Source organism: Seriola lalandi, unplaced genomic scaffold (assembly GCF_002814215.2).
Source record: "Seriola lalandi dorsalis isolate HSWRI2012SDOR001 ecotype SW California unplaced genomic scaffold, Sedor1 jcf7180002054851, whole genome shotgun sequence".
NCBI lineage: Eukaryota > Metazoa > Chordata > Actinopteri > Carangiformes > Carangidae > Seriola > Seriola lalandi.
In genome coordinates, this window is record NW_019525404.1 from 307,579 (window position 1) to 333,017 (window position 25,439).

Genomic DNA, 25,439 nt, shown 5'->3' on the forward strand with positions numbered 1-25,439 from the left:
TAGTCTCCTTTTATAACAATTAGGGCTGCAGCTAATGATGTTTTCCTAATGTTCAATTAATCTATTGATTAGGCCCTTATATAAACTACTCTGCCCAAGATGACATCCTAAATGTCTTACCTGACCAACAGTCGAAAGCCCAAAGATATTCAGTTCAGTATCATGTATATCATAGCTGCTGAAAAACAATTTTGTCATCATCAAAATAGTTGCCATTTAATTTGCTAATTATTTAATCGACTTACTTTTACACCTCAAATTGGAATATAATGTATTTTCCTAGGCTTTAGTGTCAAAATGTCAGTTTATCTCGAGCTGCGGGCACAGTGGAAACAATATTACTCAGCTATATTGGAAATTCTCCAATTATCATATGAATAACAGTCAATTTAAGCATGTTTACACTGTTATGTAACAAATCTACTAACTATAATTTATAGGACTGACAATACTTTAACTTATTCAGTCATACCTGAAATAAACACAAAACCAACATTAACAAAATCGCACACTGTTGATCAATACAGTTTATTTTTAAATAAATTCAATACAAAAGACTCTGTAGATATAAGTTCTACTCCATGAGCAGCAGGTAGAAATGGTTTTGTCTCAAGAATATAGCTGAGTTATGATACCAAAAATAAAATAACTGTACTCAACATGATCCCTGAGAGCACTTTGAAAATAAAATAAATCCATTAAAGAAAATGAATTTCCAGAGTAAGAATTGACAGTTGAAAAAATGTGAGACTCCCAATATTACTCATTTCTGCCCTGTTTAATAGTGGCACGTTGCACTTAAAATAGCATTGTTTTAGGTGTTAGTTAACACAATCAAAAACTAAAATTTCTAAGTCTTTTATCCAATGACCATCACTCTCCAGTTCAACACAGAAATCTCTGTCACATATGCTAGAGTCCAATGAACAGTCATTGTAGAAAACAACTGTGGTATTTAAGGGATATGTGTATTCACCATATCCTTTAAGGTCTCTGGACCTTCAACATGTTGAAAATTGTTTAAAATACTGCTCACAGGTATTAGCAGCTGAGAGTGAATCCATCTTCCCATGACACAAAGCAGGAATCTGGACTTCCATAACTACAGCAGAGAGGGGGGAGTGGCAGGGTCTACTAGGTCATCTGTGGTATTGTCAATAGGATTGTCCTTATTATTGCTGCTGGCCTGGGCAACACCGTCATTAGCAAAAGAATCACTGTCACTGTCAATGGTGATGACGGTGGCTGAGCGCTTCTCTGTGCGCTCATTACTCTTGTGCCTTTTGCTTTTCTTCTTGTGTTTCTTCTTTTTCTTATGGTGGCGTTTGCTTCGTTCACATGAGTTTTCCTCATTGATGAGCTCCACACTGAGACTCTTTCTTGACCTCTCTTTGGATTTTTTGCGATGCTTCTCTTTGCTGTTTTTCTTGTGTTTTGTTAATAATGTGGAGGAATCACCTTCATGTGATTTGGAAAGAATGTTTTTGGGTGGTTCCTCCAAATGTCTTGTTTTGTATTTCCTCTTTCCACCAGGCTTGTCATCGTGGGATCTCCTTTTCGCTGAAGGGGAGCAGCTACTGGAAAGGGATCGAGAATACCTCTTGTCCCGTCTCCGTGAGTCTCTGCTGCGGCTCCTTGAGCGAGAGTACGAGTGCCTATCTGAGTACTTGCGACTACTGTAATAGTAAGACCGCCTCTCTGTATAATGCATCCCACTGTCATTTCTCTCTTGGCTATAATGGCTATATGACTGGTAGCTCTGATAGCTGTCCCTCCTTTTATAATTACTGTCATATTTAGAGTACAAGTCTCTGCCACTGAAGTTAGAATAATCCCTTTCCCTGGATAGGGTGCTGACACTGCTCTGGGAGATTGCTGGGCTCCTGCTAGAGTGCCTGCGCTCTCTACTTCTTGTCCTCCTTCTTCTCCTATGGTCTCTGTCCTTTGATCGGTGCCTCTCCCTAGATCTCTCATTACCATCAAAACCTCGATCTGTGTCTTTTCTGTCTGACTTACTGGATGTCTTGTGTCTGCCAGTTGTCGAAGAGCTATGTCTTTCATTTGAATCCAGTCGATAATACTGGTCTGTTTCAACATTTTCTGACCGTCCAGCACCACTTGGATCGCTGCTCTGTGAAGCTGGAGGACTGAGACTGCAGAAGCGGATGTGTTGAGGTAAAAGAGGCACTTCCTTAGTATCTTCACTGCCAGACTCATCAGAGTCAGAGGAGAGCTGAACCAGCTCAGGAGTCCTCTCTGATGTTGGCTTGACAAAGCCTACAATGACACAGTCTTCGCTGTCAGAAGACAAACCCTCTTCATTGTTAACTTCACCCTGAGTCATGTTTGTTTGGTTATGGGGACTCATTTGCTGTGGAGAAGCCCCAAACTCTTGTGCCTCCTCCTCTAAGCTGCTGTCTGAGTCTGAGTCGAGGACTGACAGATGCTCTGCCCTGCTCTGCTCTGCTGTCGTAGAATACGATGGCCCAGGCGTTTCATCATCCCACACGGATTGACTCAGAGAAGACATGGCGTCTTGTGGGGGGTACATCTCCACAGAGTTTTCCTCATCCTCTGAAATAGCTATTACAGATGAGTTGGAGCTGCTGTCTTCATTCGAGGAAGGGGCCGGGCAGTCGTACACAGCATGCTGGTCATACGCCTCCATATTGAAGGGGGACCTTGCGAAGCTGAGGAACTCATGTAGAAAGTGCTCCGTGCGCCCTTGGATGAAAGGCCGGAGCTCTTCCTGAATAGATGTATCCTCCATGTCATAACGTGTCAAGCGTGACATGATGATGTGCTGAACTATGTTGACCAAAGAGCCATGGGACCCGTACAGCACAAGGAGTTCTCTCTTTAGCCAGGGGACCAGTCTATGTAGGCAGGCAGGATTTCTTCGGTAGAATTCAGCTGAGGTATCACGCGAGCGACCACCATCCCGCACAGTCCGAACCCTTACCCCTTGTCGGTACAGTTCCCTCCTGAAGTTTATCATTTCCAACTCTCTGACACTGTTCACTGCCCTGCCTTCACTTGCAGCTCTCCTCTTGGCTGCCAGCCTCATCATCATGCGCCGGATGTAACGGTCCTGCCGCTGTTGTTGACTGTTTGTTGAGGCTTCAAACATTACTCCATTGTCTGGAGGTGGAGAGGTCCTTCCACGCATCTGTCGATGGACTCCGGTAAGAGTTGTGCGGTATCTAAACCGCACTCCCCCAAAAGTCCCAAAGGAGCCATTATTTATTGGCTGCAAGTCATACTTCTTAAAGTCTTGTTCTGATTTTATACTGTGATAGATAGAATTAAATGGCTGTTTGCATAAAGGGCATTCAGCTTTGTTCTTGGACCACTCATGAATACAACGGAAACAGAACTTGTGCAGACAGAGGTCCAGGTACGAAATGTTGTTAAATGTGTCCAAACAGATGGGACACTTGGAGTCTGGCGACACCTCTGCAGACATTTCCTCACAGGTTTTCCTTTTGCCACTCTTCTGGCTCTGCTGCAGGGCAATCTTGATTGCTGACATGATCTGACATAATTAAAAAAAAGAAAAAGAAAAAAAAAAGGTTAAAATAATTTTCACATTGGAAATTCTCACATTTGCTCATAAGAATGGTAAGGCAGCTGTAGAGTAACCTGGCAAGCTCTACAGAAGAGCTGCAGGTAAGAATAAAATAACTTAAGTAGCTTAATTTTACAAATAACCCTGCTAAAGCACAAAACACTTCAAATAATTTATATGCAACAGATTAATAAGGCAACCTAGAACTCTGTATACTGTGACTACTACAGAAGACATCACTTAATGTGTGATATTAAATTGCACATCTATTTACTGATCAAGTTTCCATGTGTAGACAATTCAACTGCCGTATGTATCAGCTATGAACTTGTAGCACCTGACCTGTGCACTAAACTGGACACAAGTCAGGTGCAATTTTCTTCACATACACAGTGAATGCATCAGTTTCAAGCATATCCTCCATGGCCACTTTATTGGGTACAGCTGTACAATTTACTGCAATCAAATGCAATGGATGTGCCAAAAATTCCACATTTAGGAAGCTTGTAGTGTTCAGTTGTTGAAATTGTCATTGTCAGAGGTCATAGTTAGTAGTGGTGTTGCACTGGACTGCATTATATTGATGTGTCACTAATACTCTGCCCCCTAATTTATATCCATAGGGAGAAAAAAGTAGAAAACATCAGTCAATATAATTTCCAACAATATTAGCAAAAAAACTGTATTTCATTAGCTCTGTGAAAGGTAGAGCTGTAGGCTGTTGTACTGAATTGCAATAGACTGTACCTGTGAACCTAACGAAATAGCAAATGAGTGAATGTCATGGTGGAGGATTAATGTCCTGGTGTTTTTGACTGGCATTTTATCATCCAGATAGACTTAATCTTTCTTGTCATTACGTAGAATTTCTGCCTTTTTTATATGAAAACAATGAAATATTATTTTTCACAAAAATCTTTTTCACACAAGATACTTATGTGCTGGAATGTTGTTGTTTTTTTATTTGTTTAATGCCAGCTTATTTCGTTATAGCATATATCCCTCCAAATGTGAAGAAAAACTGAAATCCATGGGCACACTAATCACCATTCATACTCAGCACAAATGCATATAAAAGAAATTGCCATTAAAAAATTAAAAAAGTCTTTAGGAATAACGACAAAGGATCTTGTTATAGCTAATCAATATTATTAAGGACACAACGCAGTTTAAATAACCGAAATGAGAGCATGAACGAGAACATGGAGAGCGACAGCGTATTGGTATGACAGTTCGTAATGCACAACTGTTATGAACGTCCTATATTAGGTCGACTTGTGCTGTACATATCAGACCCTGTAAATGGTTCACCATCTATCGCTAACCTTGATACACATTTCACCATTAAAAAGAACACAGTGGGATTAGATGCATATTAAATCTACGCTTGTTTTTGTCTTTCCCCACCTTCGATTGTGTTGGTGTTTTCGGTTTGTTAGCTTAGCAGGATATGCTATAACCGTACCAAGCCTCGCCTTTTGTGGGCTTCTCTCACATGCGAGAGTAGTGCCGCTAAAAACAGTTGGAAATACTTCGGTTTAAGTGCTGACATTATTTCAAAGATCCTAAACTATTTTGTCATAAATAGACTGACGCCACCGACGATCTAAACTGCAGACTCTAGTTTACGAACAGATTGACTTGGTTAGCTAAAGTTAGCAAGATAGCTAAGTATGCTGAGATGCTATCTAGCTAGTTAGCTAGGACGTTTGAAAAAAGTTGTGTAATATTTACCTCTGCCGTCCTCGAACACGTATACGGTTGACACTGAATTAGCTCTCCCCGTTTCGTAGAAATCCATCCATTTCTACGTGATTGTCAGTCGTGTACAACTGTTTACAAGCCTTCGACAGCCTGGCTTCGTAACACTCCCTTCATATCATCACCTAGAGTTCATGTATATTTTTTAATTCAACTAGCCATTTCCGCCCTTCAAAATAAAAGCGACACCTTCGCATTTTGAAAAAATACCAAACATTTGCTTTATACACAAAATCAAATCATAATAATAATATTTTAATAATTTTCTATTAGATTTTTTTTTATTGATAATAGCAGTTTTGCAATCTTCTTGCTCTACTGTATCCTGTATAAGCACACATTCCGGCTGGTAGTAGGACCCTTTTTTATTTTATATACCACTTACTATACACTCAGTTGGCAGTTTATTGAGTGCACCTATCTAAAACGAATGCAGGCTATACAACAGTCCTGAATCTTACATTTATGGAGGTTATAATGTTCAGTTTGTGTTGAAACTGTTTCAGAGGTGTTATTTCAAACGGAAGGTCACTTTGGAGGATGTAGATAGTAATAGTATTAAACTGTATTGTATTATACAGAAAGCTGTTTCTGTTATTTTGCCTACCCTGTGATATAAATAGGATAGAATAATAGAAACACCTGTCCCTATAACACAATACAAACCATAAAGGTGAATTGACACCTCTCTAAATGAATTTCAACACAAACAGAATATTAAATCTGTAAAGAAATGGAGGATTTATAGCAGGATTTAATGCTGTAATAGACAGCATGAGTTTTGGCTATGTGTACCTAATAAACTGCCAACTGAGTGTTGCCAATCCAGTTCAGTATCAATATGAAACATGTATGAAACGTCATTGGAGTCATATTAGAGTAAAAGTAAATGCCACTGAATTTAAAAGTCAGAATTCAACACATTTTAACAATAGTTCTTGTTGTTCTTGAGTATTGCGCAGTCCTCGCTTCCTGGAAATCCAGTGCATTTTCAGTGGCTACTTTACAGTGTACCAGATTTGATATGAAGCTAAAATTCAAAGCCAGCATAAAGTTTTGAACAATTTCACATATATAGCTCTTCTGGGAAATACTGCAAACCAATTTTCTATCATTTATGTGCTTTATGATTGCATTACATCCCACCCCAATATTCAAAAGGAAATGCATCAAACAAGTGCATAAATGGGTTATAAGAATGTGATTTACAGCTACTGCTGCCCTACTAAACCCAAGTTTTTTCTCTAAACTGACCAGATCTGGCAATGAAGTAGCAATTACTTTTCTAAGAAACACTTCAGCCTGTGAAAGCATCAAAACATCCAGTAATAAACTCCACTGTAATATGTCACTATTTACATTAATTTGTTAAATTTGATTCATACTCATAAATGATGTGACGATCTTATATTTTATTGGCATATACACAGTTTTTACAACAGAAACTCAAGGAAACTATTGAAATATTTCAACTTCAGTGATGACCATGGGTCTCAGGGAGATCTGGAACAACTTCGCCTGTCTCCAGAATGGTGTCACCCTAAACACAAAATCGAGTACAAAAACATTAAGAAAATAAAAACTATTTTCCTGAATCAGAACATCTCAGGCAGAGGTTTGCTTCCATGGGATAAGACTGTAGGACAATCAGATCTAGCTATGACTTGTAAAGCAAGCTCTTATGCTGACTTACATAGACAAAATAAAAAGAAGGATGATAATGATTAGAGGATAAACATAGGTACAATGTTAGAATCAATAGATGAGTCATACTTACTGGAAACAGCTTGGGTTTTAAATCCACAATACCATATGGCCTTTTCTGTGGGGGACAATGGCATTGTTATATAGTATGCTTACTGATCAAAGCATTTATAAACTAAAGCTGACACCTGCATGAATTCAGTGACATTATAGTGAACATGTGAACAATAAAGTTAATGCTGCATATCCGTCAGTCTGAAGTGCTCGTGCTCTTTGCAAGTTACCCTCCTATGGTACCTAACAATAAAATAACATTTTAGAAAACTTATTAACTTCCTGTTATTATTCAGGAACTTACATGTGCACGTGCCTAAGAGAAATACTCATAAAGGGCATACACATCGATAATTCTATGACCCCAATTCATAATGAAATACAACATCACAAATAACATTAAACATTTCAGTTTACTTACAGCAACGTGGTATTTCACATAGTAGTGAACAACCCAAGCAGGTATCAACAGCCGTGTTAATGTGAAAACTCCACCTCTATACGCTTTGTAGGTCTGTAAGGAGATAATCAAATAAACATGAACAAAGAGAAGTACACAATGAATCGTGTTTATACTGGTTGCTCCAAACAGATAATACACACATTAATTGGGGGCTTGTTCTCTCATTCTAAGTAAAATATTTATGCATGTAAGTATTTAGCTATAAAATATTTACCCATAAATAAAGTGTTAGAATAAAAATGGACTAAATTGGAACAAAAGTTCCAATAGTTGCTGAAACATAAAGTGGCCCCAAACAACTCAGAGAAGTCTAAAATGTACAGTCAAGTAAGTTAAAGTAGGAATGGTAGAGTTAATGCAACAAATGACCATATGTAAAAGGATTTTGAAAAGCAGACATTTTTGATTCGTCACCGTGGGAAAAGAGTACATCTACCCATTTTTTTTCACTTTCATATGCATGATCTGAAACAAAGGTCACTATTACAGTTTGCCTGTACGAAAACCATCTAAGAGAAAGAGACTGATAAAAGCAACAGGCAGGTTTAAGCATCTGCATTAGCCCTGCTGAAAAACAACTGCAGAACATGACGCTGTGAAGACACTTTCCACAATAAACTGTCAAAATTTTCGATTTAATCTAAGCACAATTTATTATTTTGAAAGAGGGATTAATGCCAGTATCTTTATACAGCCACATATACACACAAAGTGAACAAAGTTAACCTCAGACGCTTCACTATGTTGAAGGCGGGTAAACAAGTACTGTAGCTGCCAATATGCTAACGTTACCTTCAATAACACTTGCAGCTACACTATGAAAATTTTTGAGTTTGATTCCTAATATTCTGCATGTTAAATGTGTTATCACAGGTGTGTGTTTTGCTGGCTAGCGTTAGCTGTTGTTAGCTGTCGTTAGCTGTTCATGAGGACTCACGTAAAGCCTCCACAGGCTCTTGGGCTCCAGAAAGCCAGTCCAGAACCTGCTAACGGCGCCGGAAGGTTTGGCTTGTACAACGGGCTCCCTCGGGCTGAGCTCCTGGTCCTTCAGCCACTGCCTGCGGAGCTTTGTAATCTGCTCGACGCGGAGCTTCTCGTCCGGTGTGTACCCAGACATTGCTTATTTCTGGATGTTCAACCTCAACAGACCTACAATGACACCATGGAGGACACTTCCCTTTGCAGTCAGGCGAAGAAGAACAAGAAGAGGAAACGTGACCCAGACTGAACAGTTCGACAGATTCTAGAGCGACACCAAGAGGACGGGATGATGTATGACACCATATTTATTAATTCTCCTATTTATGATGCAGTTACAAAACTAATTCAACCATGCTGAAAGTGACGGGAAAGCAGCGATGTCTCTGACTGTATGATAGTCAGGTTTCTTCACAGTTTGTAAGCTCCAGACAGTGGTTTCAGACATCTTGGAAGGTTAAGATAGCGTTTTTGATTCGTGACATATTCATGAAATAATATTTTACAGATGTGAACCACACTGCACCAATGATCAGTATGATGACTGGTTTTATTAGAAAAACCTTTTTGTCAACAATTTAATATTCCTGTTACTTTGATATTGAAGTCCAGTTGTATCCACTAGATGGCGAAATCAAAAGGATGACCAAGAAGTTGCACATTTTCATGAGCAACAAGCCCTTGTAAGGGTCCCATGGCAAACTCAGTTAGTACTCCTCGACATGTGAAACCAGTCCCGTACTGTATTCTGTGGCTCTGAAGGAGGTGATCTCAGGATTCTCTCAGGTTGGGCTTGAATAATTTCTTATAGAAAACCTGTTGCAAACTGGGTGTGTGAGTTTGAGAGGTGTGGGCATATTAACCAGGCAAAGAGGGCCTAATAAAAGACACAACTGATTCACTTTATGAGACGGAGGTGAGCCAGTGTTTTTAGAGCTTGCCCAAAAGACGGGCCTAAAAGTTAAGATGTTCCGGCCTCTTCAAGTCCAAAACAAAGCTTCTGGATTGTTAATATAAAAAGAAAATGCAGTGAAACTTACTGAGCCGTTCTGTCTCTTATCTATTTTGTAGGATTAATTAAATTCACTGCCAATTTAATGCATACAGTTTATGTTTACTTGATTGACTAGCGTCTGCGCCTGGCAGTTCGCCTGCGTCTGCGGACAGCAGTGGACTTTGCAGGTCTCCTGCGCCTGCGAACGGGGCGATACGCGTATCTGTGACCGTGGCACGGCATTGTCACAAAATGACCTCCTGCACTCTATTGGGGTTTATTTACAAGCTCAGCGAGGCTCACGTGACGTCACTGATGATGTCATAGATGATGTCACAATTCATTTCAAACACCCAATGACATCCACAGAGAAACCAAGGCATATCCATTTTAGCTCAGGTTCAGTTCAGAACTTGAATATGTTGTTAATTTAAAAAAAGAAATTGCACAATTAACCTGGGTTTTCAGGCACTGTGTATTTCTGTTGGTGAACTGGCATTTTAAAACAAGGAATAAATATTTATTGGTTATTTGACTGTCAAAAATTACCTTTTGGATATCATGGGTCCTATTTATAATCCCACCAGCACAAGTGATTGATTTTCCCCTTTGCCTTACTGACGCCCCCTTACTCTGATACCACTTTCCTCTGGTCACTTTTTCATCCTGCTAAAAATAAATACAGGAATGTCTGTCTGGCTGTCTGTCTGTCTGGTGTTTGATTTTTTCTACAACCGACTTCAAACTTCACAGATGCAAGCAAGTGCAGTGTCGACTATGACATTTTTACTTGTACTTTTTTTCTTTTGTCTTACTTTTTTATTTATAAGAAGTCGGAACTCATCTATTTGTCAATAAAGATTTTACTGTGAAATGTTAACCGGAAGTGGTGTCATTGTAAACCAGTCTGACTTCGGTCCACTATTGGATGTCCTGTCTGTCACATGTAGCAGAATGGACGTGATTAGCAAACATTAGTTAAATTGTCGGCTAAGGGCACAACAGAGCATTAGTGCATTTATCAGCCTAATACTTCCTTAGCAGTGACTTCAGGTAAGACCTCTCTTATTTTCTTATTACCTACAGCGTTTGACACTTCAGAACACTTAGCATTAATACTAGGTAGCCAAACTTAATAGATCTAGATTGAAGTATTCTTACGTTTAAGCTAGCTGTCAATTATGAATGACCTGTAAAATAACTAAATATATACCTGTTGTCACTCAGTTTCACTGTCACCGTTAGATGCCAAACTCCCCTCTACTCTACACTACACTAAATTATTTCTTGGAAGCTAATAGCTAGTTGTTAGCTGTCCAGATAACTAGCATATTGCTAGCAGTAACGCTAGCCAGCGAGTTAACAACTCAGCTATGGCTATATAGCTGTGTGCTATATAGCTATAGCACACTGTAAAGGCATACGTCAAGGTGACATGTGTAACTGGGTAAGTACCAAAAATAATCAGATAACATTTGTGTCAGTTACTGTTGGGCTGTTGGAAGAACGACTTGGATGTGTCTAATTGGTTTGTTGTGAAGAATAAAAAATCTCTGGCGCTGAGGATGTTCACATGTTACTGTCATTAGGCCAAAAGGATACTTTAACACAGAACCCCTTTCATTAAATGAGACAAACCCATGAAACACATTAAGAGCAATTACATTCCACAGTAAAAATACTTGGATGAAGTCTTAAGTTTGTACATACACGGGATTAAAGAAGGACCAACTTCTATGGCAACATCTCTGAAGGTTGATATAATCAAATATTAAGTCAACAAATTTATATGACTGTCAAGATATACAGTATCAATAATAACTTGTCAATGTTATTACATAAAAACTCAGTTCAACTGCAGTGTATAGTACATACACATATCATTTGTAAGAACGTATTATTGTGCTTCTTGCTTATAGTTGTCTTCACTTTTGCAGGACTGTGTCAGACTTTGGATGGAGTCAGCACCCAAGTCTTCATTGTTTTGTGTAGTCACAGCAAGGGACCTCAGGGTTCGGGATTCAGGCCATCCTGCACATCAGCAAGAGAAGAATGGTCAAGTATTTCTGTAATAACGCAGACATCAGGAGCACGTGGGACCATGTTGTCTCTGCTTTCTGGCAGAGGTACCCTAACCCATTCAGGTATCGTAATGTTATCAGGGTCAGTATTTTAACATAGATGCTCATTGTAAAACATGTGGTGGGTGTCAAAAGTGTTCACACCCCTCAAGATAATCTACCTTTTTTCGAATGCACGCCTGAAATTAAAAAAGGAATCTGCGATATACAGTACTTGATCACTTTTATTTTGATAGAAGTAACAAGAAAAAAACAATGCAAACAACAGTAGAATTTGTTTGTTTGCAGTAGGTGCCTGAAATGTGATATTTCACAAGCTAAAGTAATTTACAACCAACTTTGAAACATGATTAGAAGTTATTACAGAGTGTTTACATTGCTGTCAAAATAACATTTTCACTATGCAATTCTCATGAAAAATCAGAATGAAAACCTTTTACATTTCTCTAAATCTATATTCAATAGAGGGCCTTTCAAGGGAAGTAAAGTTATTGGAGTGTTTGAAGACCTGCAGGAATCTTGTTTTTGTATTGAGTCAGTGAATAACCTACTATACAAGTGGAAGAACCAGGAAATACAAGTGGAAGAACCAGAAAAATGTATTGAATATAAATTGCTTTGCATTAGGATGGAGAACTGAGAAAACGCATCAGGGAAGTAAAACCATGGTTAGCATATTCTTAGTTGCATGGGTCTGTTTCCATTATGACTTGACCTACCAGCGTCAGAAACCTTAGAAATCTTTCTTCTGTAATGTCTCACACACATGACAGTGCTTTTTAGTTTGTGTTTGTCTTTAAAGTGTTTTTTTAAGTGGACCACTGTTTTTAAAAAGAACTACAGAGATATTATGAAAACTGAAAATTGTAACCATCTGACTGACATGGCTGTGTGTTATTTATTTATTTATTTTTGTATCAACCAGCACCCATGTTCTCACAGAGGACGTTGTGTACCGGGAGGTGACTGCAGACCACCAGCTCCTCTCCAGACGCCTCCTTACGAAGACCAATCGGCTGCCTCGCTGGGCGGAGCGGTTCTTCCCCACCGGCATGTCTCGCTCTGTGTACATCATCGAGGACTCTATCGTGGACCCTGTCAGCAGAAGCCTGACCACCTACACCTGGAACCTCAACCACACAACTCTTATGGTGAGGCACCTGATTGTCTTTCTTCCCCACCAAGTGTCTTTGAAAAGCGTTTATTTCCCAGTCAGTATGGATATAGAAGTCAAGTTTTCATCTGTGTCTTACTGACCTTGTGTAGCAGGCCTATGTTTTATAAAGCTCTAATCTTCATATGACGGGAGCATATTTTTTTCACATTGTGTGAGTGTATTTGAGAGTAAAAAATATTCTTCCAGCTCTACAGTTCTCACCTTGCTTCATTGTTAAGAGAGTACTCAGGCCATAGTCAATGTTTGATGTGGATAGAGGAGCATTAACTTAAAAAAAGATCTGTTCTGCTATTATATTGTTATAGAGTATCCTCGCTCACACTATGCTGACAGGATAGACTGAACTCTGTGCCATGACTGCACTGTGCAGTCAGGTGTAGCTGCTTACCCCAGTAGCGAAGAGGAAATATTCATTCAACCAGGCTGATCTTCAAAGAAAACGAGCGTTTGAACACAGTTCAGATGTAATAATCTCCCAGGGAAGAAGGACCTTGACATGACTTGTACATTATGCAGCTTTAAGTTGTTCTTTTTTCAAATTCTTAATGCTGTACACTGCACACTAATGCAGGTTGGATTGATGCTACTCAGGTTTTTAATCCACTGCAGTATGAAACATAACTGGCATTAAACCTGCAGCCTCCTGCAGCTTTGAGACAGAAGGCAACATTTCTTAATACAAAAAAAGATAAACATGGTTGCAGATTTTGAAATTAATAAGTTGATCAATCAATAATTTATTTATATCCAGGCATGGCTAAAATTCCCAAACATTCCTACATGTAATTGGTTGTGGTTAGTTTTATATACAGTGGCAAGAAAAAGAAAGTAAACCCTTTAGAATTATTTCCATTTATACGTAAAAGAAGCTAAAATGTGGTCATATCTTCCTTCAAGTTCCAATTAGTTACAAATACAGTCTATTTAAACCAATAGCACACAAGTTTACTGTTCACAAAAGCATCTGCTGATGTGAACAATGCCCCACAAAAAGGGGCACTTAGGGACACTGTTTGTGACTTAGATGAAGATCAGATCACATTTTATGACCAAACAATGCAGAAACCAGGCAATTGCAAAGGATTCACATACTTTTTTTGCTACTGTGTTATTAATTAAAATGTACTTGTGTATTAAAGCTAAACCTAACAAAGAAGCTCACAAGAAAATGTATTTGCTCCCACCATGCGTTTTCACTGTAAATAGGCTCCCAAGCATCTGTATGTCAAAACTATATAAAAAAAAAACTATTTATTTATGTTGCTGAGCTACATTATGATTTAAAACAGTTCCACAGCCTTGTCCTTTACCTGCTCTCACATTCTCTCTCTTCTGTATTAGTCAGTTGAAGAACGATGCATTTTCCAAGACTCATTGGAGCAGCCAGCCACTACCCTGATTAAACGGGAGGCGTGGATATCCTCAGGCATCTATGGCTTCTCCAGACCTATTCAGGTACATTCATTCATACAAGAAATTGGTGCTTAAATTAACATGATAAGTTATTCAGAGTGCACTACTCATTAGAAGAGTTTGAATTTTCATCATGTTCCCCTGATTTCATTCACTAAGAGTCATTATGTTCTTAACATAAGTCAGATGTGAATTAATTATAATTGTAGTAGTATAGTAGCAAAGCACACTCTTGGTTGTCTATAATCTCTCACCTATCTGGTCATCTGTGCAAGAGTGTAGAAATACATACATTTATGCTTCAGTTTAAGTATATTCATTTGTTTTTATCATTGACAACGAAATATAGAGTTCTACCTCCAAGGCTTCCAATGTTTGGTGTATTGGTCATAGTATGGGCAGCAGAGGAGTAGAAGCATGTGTGCAAATGCAAAAATGGAAATGTGGGAGATTTGAGGAAAGAAAACACCAAAAATATGTCAGCCTAAAGATGTTATTATTAGATATGGAAGATGCCAGGCTTGTTTTGAAATCCCTCGAGAGAGAGAGGGGGAGAGAAGACTGTTAGCTAAGTGTTGTTTTTCAGACATCTCCCCATGTAAAGCCATTTCCTGTTCTTTCTTTTCTTAGGAGTTTGGATTGGCCCGGTTCAAGAGCAACCAGGTGAAGGCCATGAAAGGACTGGAATATGCACTGTCCAACTTACAGGGTATGTACACTTCACCAGCAGACACAGGGGAAAACTCCAAGGAAAAGAGAAGCGAGAAACAAAACAAGTTTATTTTTAACTGTTGCCATTTCTGGGAAGGAGAATTAAACATGTCTTTACTCTCAGGCTAAACATCCTCATTATGTATTGTCATGAGTAAAAGGAAAAAAAACAACTAAAAACTGAAGTAGCTCCTCCCAGACATTCAGAGGTTAATGTTTACTTTCCCAAGACCCCGACACAGAAAATAATTTTTCCTTTTTTATACATGCAAATTCTACTTGAGTGTCACAGGGTAGTTTGTAGCAGTACTTATGTTATAAGTTATATTATTCTTGCATCAAACAGTTTAGTTTAAGCACCAGAAGTAGCCTAAAGATCCCGGTTGGTAATGCTTGGAAATACCACGTGACTGCAGAGAGATATGAAACCATGGCAACTATGGTGACAAACCAGTGTAGATTATTAAATATTATTAAATGTTAGAAAATAGTTGACAGCAAGTTGACATAATCTGACTGCTTTTTGTCCAACCAATAGACCAAAAACAAAGATATTAAGGTTGATATGATAGAAGAATAAGAGAATCAGAAAATCTTTGTGTTTCCAGAGCTGGAAGAAGTGGATTTTTAGATTTCTTAGCATAAAGTGACTTTTATTATTACTCAAGTATTAAAATACTTCCTAATCGTTTCAGCTGCAATCATAATCTTTTATTTGTCATGCCTTCATCAAGTCTTTCTTTTTTTTTTTTTTTTGGCTGACCAAAAAAAAAGACAAATCAATGCAGCAAAATAAAGTTTCAGTTTTAATCATCAGAAAGGTGTATTTTCAGGAGGTAGCCATTACATGAGAAAGGCAGTGTCTTGTTTGGCAGTGTCTCCTGACCACTGAGGTCTGTGTTGTGCTCCAAACTGCATGTTGTGCTAATGCAGCATACTGTTGTCTGAAAGCACATTCTCCCATTGTTGTGATTCTGTCCCACTGCCCCTTTGTTGATGGCACTGCAGGGATTGGCATCAGGGTGAGCGTTGTGGTAAGTATGTTAGCAGTGAGGCATCCATCTGCCATCCCAGGCCGTTGCCCTGAGTTGTCACATGATGCCATATACGAGCCACACACAGTAGTTTCTGTAGCTGAGGTAGTGACTGTCTCCCATTGTGTGTTGTGTGTGTGTGTGTGTGTGTGTGTGTGTGTGTGTGTGTGTGTGTGTGTGTGTGTGTGTGTGTGTATGCAGATAAGTAGACAGAAGTGAGAGAACAGAAAGTCTGAGTTGTAAAACTGAGAAGTGACTCAAAGGTTAGTCTAATATTTGGTATAGAAGTAGAAGCTGCGTAGTTTAGCTGACCTTAGTGTCATTTTTGTATGAGGTGAAAACTGAATGACAACAATGAGTGTTTTCTTCTCTTAAATGACCTCTAATACTTAACAGGTCATTTAGTAATAATACTACCGCCCACAGGGGTGAGGAAGATCACTTGTGGGTGGCTGTAAATCACAATATATCTAAACATTGATCTTTTTAATCACAATCTAGCTGAACCTTTTTTGAAAATTGCTCAAGTTGGAACGTTTTCCTCTCATATTACCTTGATAAACATGTTAATAATATATTTTTTACATATTTATATTTTTACACACACCCACCAGCATGGCGCCTCAAGAGTAGAATACAGCGAAAATCCAGGACATACTTGAGTACTATAGTATTAACATGTAAAATTGAAATGCTGAAACTTTTCAGCTATCTTACATACATTACATTTACATGAAACAAATAACATGTTATACAGTAGAGGCAAACCCATGACCTCGAAAAGAGCATCACTTACTGTGTGTTGCCATTGTATGGCAGTATAGTCACTGATAAGCGACGTAGAACAGACAGGATGTCAAGTGTTTTTGCTTTAAAAGCTCTGAAGGACCTCGGCAGTTATTTATCTGCGTCATATATTTTAGAGCACCCAATCAAAACGTTTCTCCTCTGATTGGTCGTGTTGATGGAGAAGTGACAGGGAAAGTTGGAGAGAACGGTGTCATGTGTGCGATGCGTTTAAGTGATGCTGTGATTGCATGCAGTGCACCTGGGTCTGTGCGCCTCTTCTGTCAGCAATCTCGGATGCTGCCTTGAATATTACACTTTTTATTTTCTGCCTTCAGGGTAGTGTCACTGTCGAGCACAATCCTATCACAGATATAGCATTTCTTCCTCTGATCTCTTGCTGTGAGTAAAGTGTCAGTTAATTAGCATTGTTGCTATCATCAACTGCTAGAAAGGCCTATTCTATGAAATATGTTTAGTGATGTTTTCAGAGAAGCCTGGTACGCAATTGTCTAATTATACTGTGTAACCAGAATTTATCAAAGAAACTTCAATCTCTTCTGGTAACAGTCATGTGCTCTGAAAGCATTTGGTAGCATCACCTCGCTGGCTCACAGCTGATGAAGAGTTTGTGCCTGATCCAGTGTATAACAGAATAATTATCACTTTGATTATCACTGTATTGTGTCTTACAATAGGTGAGAACTGTAAACAGAGACAGTAATTCATAATATTGAGTATCACTGTCTGGCTTCTCAAGTTCATGTCACAGTTTGTGTCAGCATCCAGCTCATAAGTCGGATTTTCCTCACAATCAAAACTTGGATGTTATCAGGAAGTTAACATGGTGAAGAAGAAAGGTGTGTTTATGTTTCGGCTCCTGATTTTAGCAGCTCATTGAGAGAGAAGACAAACATGGGCAGAAAATGGAGCTCAGGAAGAGAATAGAACAGAGGAGAATCTGGACAAACTTGATGATCAAGAAGAGAAGTTGTAAAATGATATAAATGAAACTGGACATATGTCAGGGCTTACACTTTGATCATCTTTAATTTAGTCTTAACTCTCCTTAATTTGAATTTTTCTGACTTCATTTATTTTTTGACTTCCTTGGATTCTTTAGCATCAAATTCCAAAGCTTTATACCTGTGAACCTATAACTAAGTAAATCCTAACAAATCTTGGTAGCTAGTTTCATGAAACCCTCTGTAACAGAAACTAGTATTAATATTTATGGAGCTGGATTTAATTTAACAGTCTGTATTTTTTTTTTTTTTTAATGCCAAAATAACAAATTGATATTATAATACCAGCTGATAGAATAAATCACAATTGATATAAACTTTAAACCTGTTTATGGCAAATGTTTTTAAATGCTGTTATCATGGGGGAATTAGTATCAAAATGAGAACAGTAGTGTATGAGACATATCCTGAGAGACCACAGTGCACAGGCGGAGAGACATGTCCGACCTCATGTGTAGGACTACAGTGTAAGAGGGAAACAAACACCCTGAACACTGCCACTTTAACAGAACATAGACTATGAGAATGCTGGGATCTTTCTCATATCATGAAAGTACCTGCAGGTAGATTCAAACAGTTTTGTAAGGTGCTTTCAGACGAGCAGTGACTTCACAGCTTGTTGCCTTTCATTTTCAGTGTCGGTGGAGCTGCTGCCTCTAGATTGGGTGACGCAGTCAGTGAAGCAAACATACACAAGAAAACAACTCCACTCGAGTGAGTGAAAGGAAAAATGTTAAAACACAGTTACAAGCGAAATCTGTACTTGAACTCTCAGCCAATGTAATCTCAATAAAGGGCTGATTGTCACCTCCCACTAAAACAGGGTGCATGATGACCAAAAGATTTTTAGTGGTTGAAACATTATATGATGTAGAAATCAACTGTGTGAGCAGCTAAAGCAATTGTTTGCTTTGTTTGTGGCCCCCATGAATTCCCATGATCCACTCCCTCCAGTTATTATCAGGTTATTAGATTTCTCCCTCTGCCAGCCTGCAGCCGCCCTCCCAGGAAAAACACTTCTGCAATATCTTTGTATAAAAGCGTGTGAAAGTGAAGGAAAAGGCTCGTCACGGCTCTTTTTCCGTCTTTCCCTCTCACGGTTTAGGGAAACCACTCTGTTGTATTGTGACTCGGGTTGTTGTTCTCACGTGAGGCACTTTATTCTTGAGGGTTCACAGTGAGGTCAGACACAAATAGACTCCACAGCCCATGGCACTAAATGCAGTGTGAGGCAGTTCATAACAGTAAACAAATGTGGGCGTGCTCAGTTCAAAACCTTTTCTAAAACATAACGTCTGTAATGACTCTCACTAAGTCAAACCCAATAACATTGCCATAAACTTTCAATACGACATGAGTCTGAGTTGAAAGTAACTTTAACCTAAAGGCTGCAGCAAAGGTGCACAAGGTTAAATACACAGAGAGAAACTCGGTTCACAGTTTAGGATTAAGATAAGAGATTCTTCTCATGTCAAGATCAGATAATTTCCCCCTCAGTGCGTCTGAAGCAAAAGAGGTTAGAAAACCCCTTGTACAACCTCAGAAATAATCAGATCACTCCTCCCTCCTCTTTCAGCAATGAGCAACTTTGTTCACATCACTATACTTTTCACCCTTGCTTTCCAGCAGTGATACACTTCCTCTCACACACCAGTGGCCAAATCTCACACAAGCACCGGCTCTTTCCGCAAATATCCCGTCATGTCCGAGCAAAGCCGTAAAGGAACATTTATGTTTAAGTCACAAAAAGGCATCACTTCACCTGCTTGATGAAGCCAGCAATATTACGAATTCTGTGGGGCTCAGTGAAAGATATTGTTGTCCTCATTTTCTGTCTTGTCCGTCTGCACACTCTCTGGTCTCACAGGAGAGACGCCCCAGCGGCTGCTCAGGGACACAGTGAAGGACGCGTCGGGGAAGGCCAAAGAAGCGGCCAAGAACCTGGCTTCAGCTGCTGCTGCCCCACAGAAACCCCAGCAGTTCATCTGACAGGACTGTGTGTGAAGTACCGTACAGGTGACATGACCTCAACACACAATGCCTTTAGATCATCCCGATCATCTCAGCCAGACTGACGTTTTGCTGGGATCTCGCTGATCGCTGTTTTTTCTCTGCACTATTTTTTTTCTATCGCGTGAACCGACCTCTGACGGAAATAAAAGCTCTTAGACCGACTTTTATTTTTCTCTGTCTCTCTCTCTCTCGCTGTCTCTGCTCTCTCTCTCTGCTCTCCCTTCTCTGTTTCTCTCAGCTTTCATTACATCTCAGGTCTTGTCAGCTCTTGAGCGTTTGTATGAAACGTATTGCCTTTGTGTGAACTTTCAGACCAGCAGCACTTTTTAATGCTTTAAGTACATCGGTGTAAATGCAAATTTAGGCCAATGTTTTGAGGTCACTTATTTAATATTTTACTCCACTGTAGAAGACTGTTGAATAATTACATATTAATAAGTAGTATGTATGCTTATCTTTTCATGTAAAAACTGTTCATACAGTTTGACAGTTCAAGTAACATTATTATGCTTTAGGTATCGGTCGAGCCTAAAGTTCACATTAGACCAAATAATGCTGTGGGACTGCATAGTTTTAATTTTGCTGAAGCAAGAAAGGCCTAAAGAGGATAATTTATTGGTTTAATGTGCATGTATTTAAACAGTTAACCGTTTTGTAGAATGGTTCCTTTCCTCATGATTTCTCTCTTATTTGACATTTTCTAGATTTGCAACTGTAGTAAATGTCACACTTTCAAACACAGCGCACAGTATGTGTTACTATAGTCAGCACAGAATGTATTCTGTGATACTACACACATAAATAGAAAGTTTTGTGCAAGTGCTGCTGGTTAGTCACTGCCAGCACAGCGTGTACCAGAATGCTGACAATCACAAGATACCAAAGTGACTTAATATAATACAATATAATAAAAAGAAAAGACAGAATGAGCAGTTTTCATATCCTCATGCTCAGGTTCATTGTGCAATGTTATGATTAGCCTTTAACTGTGTTGAATGGAAGCTGAACTAGTGATTATGGTGCACATTTCAAAGATTGCATTCCCATTTTAGATGGACATGACTGGATTTTTCTGCTGCAAGACTTGAATTCTAGTTCAGAAATACTTCATGTGATGTATTTTGAAGAATTATTTAGCAATAAGTATTTGTAATATTGGGCTCATGTAGATTTATTTTAACCAGGTAGTAAGCTGTCCAAAAATATGTAAAAACAGAATCCACTGGGATTTCAGTTGAAGATGTTTTGCAACACATCCAAGACATTTTCAACCAAGTCCAGTGTTGTTGTTGTTGTTGTTGTTGTTTTTTTTTAATTTGTCAAATTGAGCTTTATTTAAATTTGATAAATTACTGTTTAAATTTTGCCTCTGTGTTGATTTCTTCTGTGAACTTTTCTCTGCTCTAACTGTTCCAAAAGATGAACTCTGACCTTTAAAAACGAGTTAATATTCCAGACGACAGATCACAGTTTCACAGCTGCACAAACCAAACAGGAAGCCCCGTAACATTTGAACATATTTATCTGCGTATTCCTGCTGCTTTGTTTTTTGGCAGTTGAACGTTGTCACAGTGCCGTTTCCCCCTCACTGAGCAGCGTGTTGTTCCCGACAGTGAATCGAAAATCATTTCACCTGCAATAACGAGGCTGTGGCAGCTTTATGTATAAAACATTTTAATTATATTACAATGAGAGAATACACAATACCTTCAAGTGTTTGCTAAATGTAGCCAGCACCAGGTTTTCGTGTACATGCGCTCACACACACAAAACAAAAAAAAAAAAAAAAAAAAAAAGGAACTTATATAACATCTTCTGAATGCATATTACACATCCGCTAAAAAGGAACATATTCACAGGTCTCTGGCACAGAACTCTCCCTACTCTGCACAGTATGTCAGCCCCAAACAAACGCCCCACCATCCTCCTCGCAAATAAATCCCAGCCAGCACAGCTGTCCCTCCTCTACAGCAGGAACAAAAAAGATGAGCCCTAATGTGGGTGTGACCCCCATCATCGGAGCACCCCAACTCTGGAGCTCTGTGCTTCACCCTGATTTCATCCCACAACCCACCCACCCACCCACCCACCCACTTCTCTGTGTCCGTGCCCGCCGACTCTTGTGCTCAACCCAACACGCTGAAGTAAATCTCTGTGCAACAGCAACATGAAAGCAAATATCAAAATCTTGCTCTGAAGTCAAGTTTTTTTGAATCTGAGCCCCTGTCTCTCTGATGACTCTTAAATTACACTTTGATCTTAATAGGAGTTCAGTGAAGAGCCCCTTCATCTTCTTGACATAAATGTTTACCGTTTTTTTCTTCTTTTTTCTTTTTTGCAATGAGAAAGGAAGTGGTAGCATCTCTTGTTGTCTCTCCAAGGGGTTAGAAAATAAGAGCAACTGTGACTGATTTAACAGTTTTCTTTAATTGTTACAATCTCTGCTTTTTTTTCTTTTTTTTTTTTTAAGAAAATAACTTTTTCCAAGGCACATCATTAAAAGAATTTCCATAAACACTTCCCGTCCAGCATTCAAACAAAATGTTGCCACGTCCAGTCGACTGTTAATAAACCACACGTGCTGAGCGTGTGCTATGTACATTTGTCAATGATGTCACTGAAAAATTATAATCTCATATCTGGCCCTCAGCTTTTCCCATTCACTCTGTCTTTATCTGTCTTACTGGGAGGTTCTGTGCAAGAGAATAATCTTATGCCATTAATATGGTTTACTCAGTTGTTCATTTGACAACAAACTGAAAAAGGACATTTTTGCTACAAACAGTCATGTACAAATCCTTTGACATGAATGTAAACTCTCGATGACAAAAAAAAAAACAGCTTTTCCAAAAAGCTTTTTCATTTCTAGTAATTTTTTGCCCTCCTGCAGTGTATGGAGAGAGTGCAGATAGGAGGTAAAATTCATCAAAACAAAATAAAGAGTTGGTCACCAAAAAAAAAAAAAATAATAATAATAATGCACCACAGAGTCAAAAGCAAAACCACCTGCTTGTCTTAAAAACCCTGCCCACCCACCCTCCCTCAGAAAGCACAAGATGGTAATATTGCTGTGTCTCAAGAGGTCCCCTGATCAATGGGTAACACTATTTTTGGGATGGACCACTGGGAGTGCGGAGGATAACACCTTAAGCTGCCATCGATTGGATTATTCTTTTTATCGCTCCTCTCCCAGTGACTCCCACTGAACACACACATAGTCAACATACAATAATAGTAAAATGACAAAAAAAAGAAAAGAAAAAAAAAAACGATAAACACGCTTCAAGCCCAAAAGTTTTGAACCCCGTTGGTGACCGTTCGGGGCGACTGGAAGCTGCCATGGGAGTTCACCAGTGTGTGGGGTTTTTTTTTTTTTGTTTGTTTTTTTTTATAATTTTCCGTGACAGAGCCGGCACTGGCAGATGGGTGGGCGTCAAGAGGGTGCGGAGTGCCTGGACAGGGTGTAGTACAACAGCGGCTTCTCAGTAGAGACCGAAGGGGCTTTTCTCTTTCTTTTTTCCTCCTTTACTCATAATGAGGTCTTCTCTTCACACGCCCCTAGCTCTTGGAAGTGTCTTGGCATGGTTAGGGTTGAAATCAAAGCTTTCAGCCCTGCCAGAGGAGATGAAGAAGAGGGAGGATGAGATTAAGAGGAGGGGATTGTGACCTGAGCAGGGACCGCAGGTTAGGGAGGTGGGAGGAGGACAAAGAGGAGGAGGAGCAGGAGGAGGAGGAGGAGGAGGGAGGTCAAAGGCTCACCAAGGCACAGAATGACAGCAGGAGAGTCACCCAAGGGAGAGGGGCCAGTGTATCAGCTCCCCTGCCCCCACTCTCCCTTCAACAAGCCTGGCCTCCTGTCTGTCTCTCTCTCTCTCTCTCTCTCTCTCTCTCTCACACAGATATATATATATTTATATATATTTATATAGATAGATATACTCACTCTTTTTTGTCTTTTCATTACAAGAAAACATTTAGGAAAATATAATACAAAATTTAATACAAGAAATATAGACTACACTGGCTAGTATCACTTTTAGTGACAAGTAGCTTCTTTTGTATACAAGTTTATTTTGTTTTCTTTTGAGTCTTTTGTAGTTTTTTAAAAATTTTTTTGGTCAGACCTGCCATGGTGGATCGGCCCTTTTTGTTTTTGAAGTGTTGGGACGCCAAGCTCTAAAGACTGCCAGAGACTAAGGCCTAACAATTATTAAAATGGTCAGAGAGCAACAGAAGTGCCTCCTCTGTCAATAGTGACTATTGTGCATAAGTTATAGACAAGTTATAGAAGAATTTCATCTACATTGGTCTTCAGCAGTGCCCAGAAGCTCCAGAAACAGGTAACATTTAGCAGAGAGAGAAAAGATCATTAGTTTTGTTATAGAAATGAAAAGCTCAACTGAATGTGATTAGTTTTCTAAGTTAGCTAAAATGAGCGCCTCTACAGAGAACAAATCATTAGAGCTGGCCCTTTTTTTTTCTTTTAATTTTTTTCCACATTTGCAGCTTTGACTTGTTAATCAGAACAACAACAAGAAAAAATACAGACATACGTAAACACTGCTTGAAAAAGTAACAGAGCTGGAGAGAAATTCAAATTGTGGGTACATGGTAGCTTTGGGGAGAAGAGAAGGAGCCCTTAGTGAAGAAAAGAAAAAAGGAGGGCTGCTCCTTTTTCTGCAGGTCCATTCTCTGTCATTGCCCACTTGTTGCCACCTACAGGGTAAAAAGGTAAAGGAAAAAGTCTCTGGTAACACCTCATGGTCCAGCAGAGTCATTTAAACACTCTGAGGAAGCACCCACCTCTTGTATTAATTGCTACATCAATTAGCTACTGAGACACAAGATTTAGCTCAATCTTTAAGGAATAGAGTTTTAGTTTTGAGGCAGCTCCTTTTCTTTTTTTTTTCCTTGACATAGTAGTCCATCCACACCATAGGGTGGTATAGTGTAGTGGTCAGTAGTGTGGAGTAGTGGTTAGGCAACCCAACCAGAGGGAGACATGAAGTTTTGGACAGTAACTGTACATATATTTACATTCTTTCTTTTCTGCTACAGCTCTGCAACTTTTTCAGTTTGTCTTTGGCCATAAACTTGGCCACATTTGGTCATGAAGATGTAATTATGTACAGAAGTAGCTATTGAAAAGGTCCTATCTTTGGTGACGCAGTTGCAGGAAGCTCTGCAACTGCAATTAACAGAATAACTCCACATTTTAGGAAATAGGCTTATTTGCTTCCTTGTCAAGAGTTAGATGAGAAGATTGACGCCATGCTAAAGTCTGTGCGGTAAATATGAAGCTACAATGTGCAGCAGTTAATCTTAGCTTTGCATAAAGACTGGAAACAGGGGGGAACAGCGTGCCTTTAAAATGTCAAGGTGCAGTTCTTCTGGGGGGGTCAATGTGTCTGACTATTTCATGGCCAGGATCCTTCACATAACCCACTGTTAAACAGCAATTTAAGAGTCTTATACGGTTTAAACAAACAAGATATAACATGCTGGCAGCAGATCTTAAGCTTTGAGCAGGCTAGCTGTTTCCCCTCCTTTCTGGTCTTTATGCTAAGCTACGACTCTCTGCTTTCTCTAGCTTCATACTGAACGGACAGAGATGAGAGCAATATCGATCTTCTCATCCAACTCTCAGCAAAAAAAAAAAAAAAAAAAAAAAAAACCG

General features: G+C 39.2%; 3 protein-coding genes across 3 annotated transcripts; 1 reads left to right on the plus strand and 2 right to left on the minus strand.

Annotated features, from left to right (window-relative positions):
• Nucleotides 1–509: 509 nt before the first annotated feature.
• toporsa (topoisomerase I binding, arginine/serine-rich a) lies at nucleotides 510–5,460 on the minus strand. The gene is made up of 2 exons (XM_023427095.2): nucleotides 5,303–5,460; nucleotides 510–3,535 (listed from the first exon to the last, which is right to left on the minus strand). Exon 2 carries the CDS (start codon nucleotides 3,530–3,532, stop codon nucleotides 1,103–1,105), a length of 2,430 nt encoding a protein of 809 aa, XP_023282863.1. The 5' UTR covers nucleotides 3,533–3,535; nucleotides 5,303–5,460; the 3' UTR covers nucleotides 510–1,102.
• A 1,261-nt stretch (nucleotides 5,461–6,721) lies between these two features.
• Nucleotides 6,722–8,748, minus strand: ndufb6 (NADH:ubiquinone oxidoreductase subunit B). The gene is made up of 4 exons (XM_023427103.1): nucleotides 8,488–8,748; nucleotides 7,509–7,601; nucleotides 7,107–7,151; nucleotides 6,722–6,869 (listed from the first exon to the last, which is right to left on the minus strand). The coding sequence occupies exons 1-4, from the start codon at nucleotides 8,665–8,667 to the stop codon at nucleotides 6,804–6,806; spliced, it is 384 nt and encodes a 127-aa protein (XP_023282871.1). The 5' UTR covers nucleotides 8,668–8,748; the 3' UTR covers nucleotides 6,722–6,803.
• Nucleotides 8,749–10,456: 1,708 nt separating this feature from the next.
• On the plus strand, nucleotides 10,457–21,128 carry LOC111670418 (PRELI domain-containing protein 1, mitochondrial-like). The gene is made up of 6 exons (XM_023427129.2): nucleotides 10,457–10,575; nucleotides 11,460–11,666; nucleotides 12,529–12,754; nucleotides 14,122–14,235; nucleotides 14,824–14,902; nucleotides 19,617–21,128. The coding sequence occupies exons 2-6, from the start codon at nucleotides 11,575–11,577 to the stop codon at nucleotides 19,736–19,738; spliced, it is 633 nt and encodes a 210-aa protein (XP_023282897.1). The 5' UTR covers nucleotides 10,457–10,575; nucleotides 11,460–11,574; the 3' UTR covers nucleotides 19,739–21,128.
• Nucleotides 21,129–25,439: the final 4,311 nt, after the last annotated feature.

Excerpts from the sequence above, each read along its gene's own strand:
- ndufb6 (XM_023427103.1), bottom strand. The coding sequence starts at position 8,667 with ATGTCTGGGTACACACCGGACGAGAAGCTCCGCGTCGAGCAGATTACA. Across the intron at positions 7,602-8,487 it reads AGAGCCTGTGGAGGCTTTAC|ACCTACAAAGCGTATAGAGG; the intron begins GTGAGTCCTCAT and ends ATCTCCTTACAG. Across the intron at positions 7,152-7,508 it reads ATGTGAAATACCACGTTGCT|AAAAGGCCATATGGTATTGT; the intron begins GTAAGTAAACTG and ends TGTCCCCCACAG.
- toporsa (XM_023427095.2), bottom strand. The coding sequence starts at position 3,532 with ATGTCAGCAATCAAGATTGCCCTGCAGCAGAGCCAGAAGAGTGGCAAA.
- LOC111670418 (XM_023427129.2), top strand. The coding sequence starts at position 11,575 with ATGGTCAAGTATTTCTGTAATAACGCAGACATCAGGAGCACGTGGGAC. Across the intron at positions 12,755-14,121 it reads TCAACCACACAACTCTTATG|TCAGTTGAAGAACGATGCAT; the intron begins GTGAGGCACCTG and ends CTTCTGTATTAG. Across the intron at positions 14,236-14,823 it reads GCTTCTCCAGACCTATTCAG|GAGTTTGGATTGGCCCGGTT; the intron begins GTACATTCATTC and ends TTCTTTTCTTAG.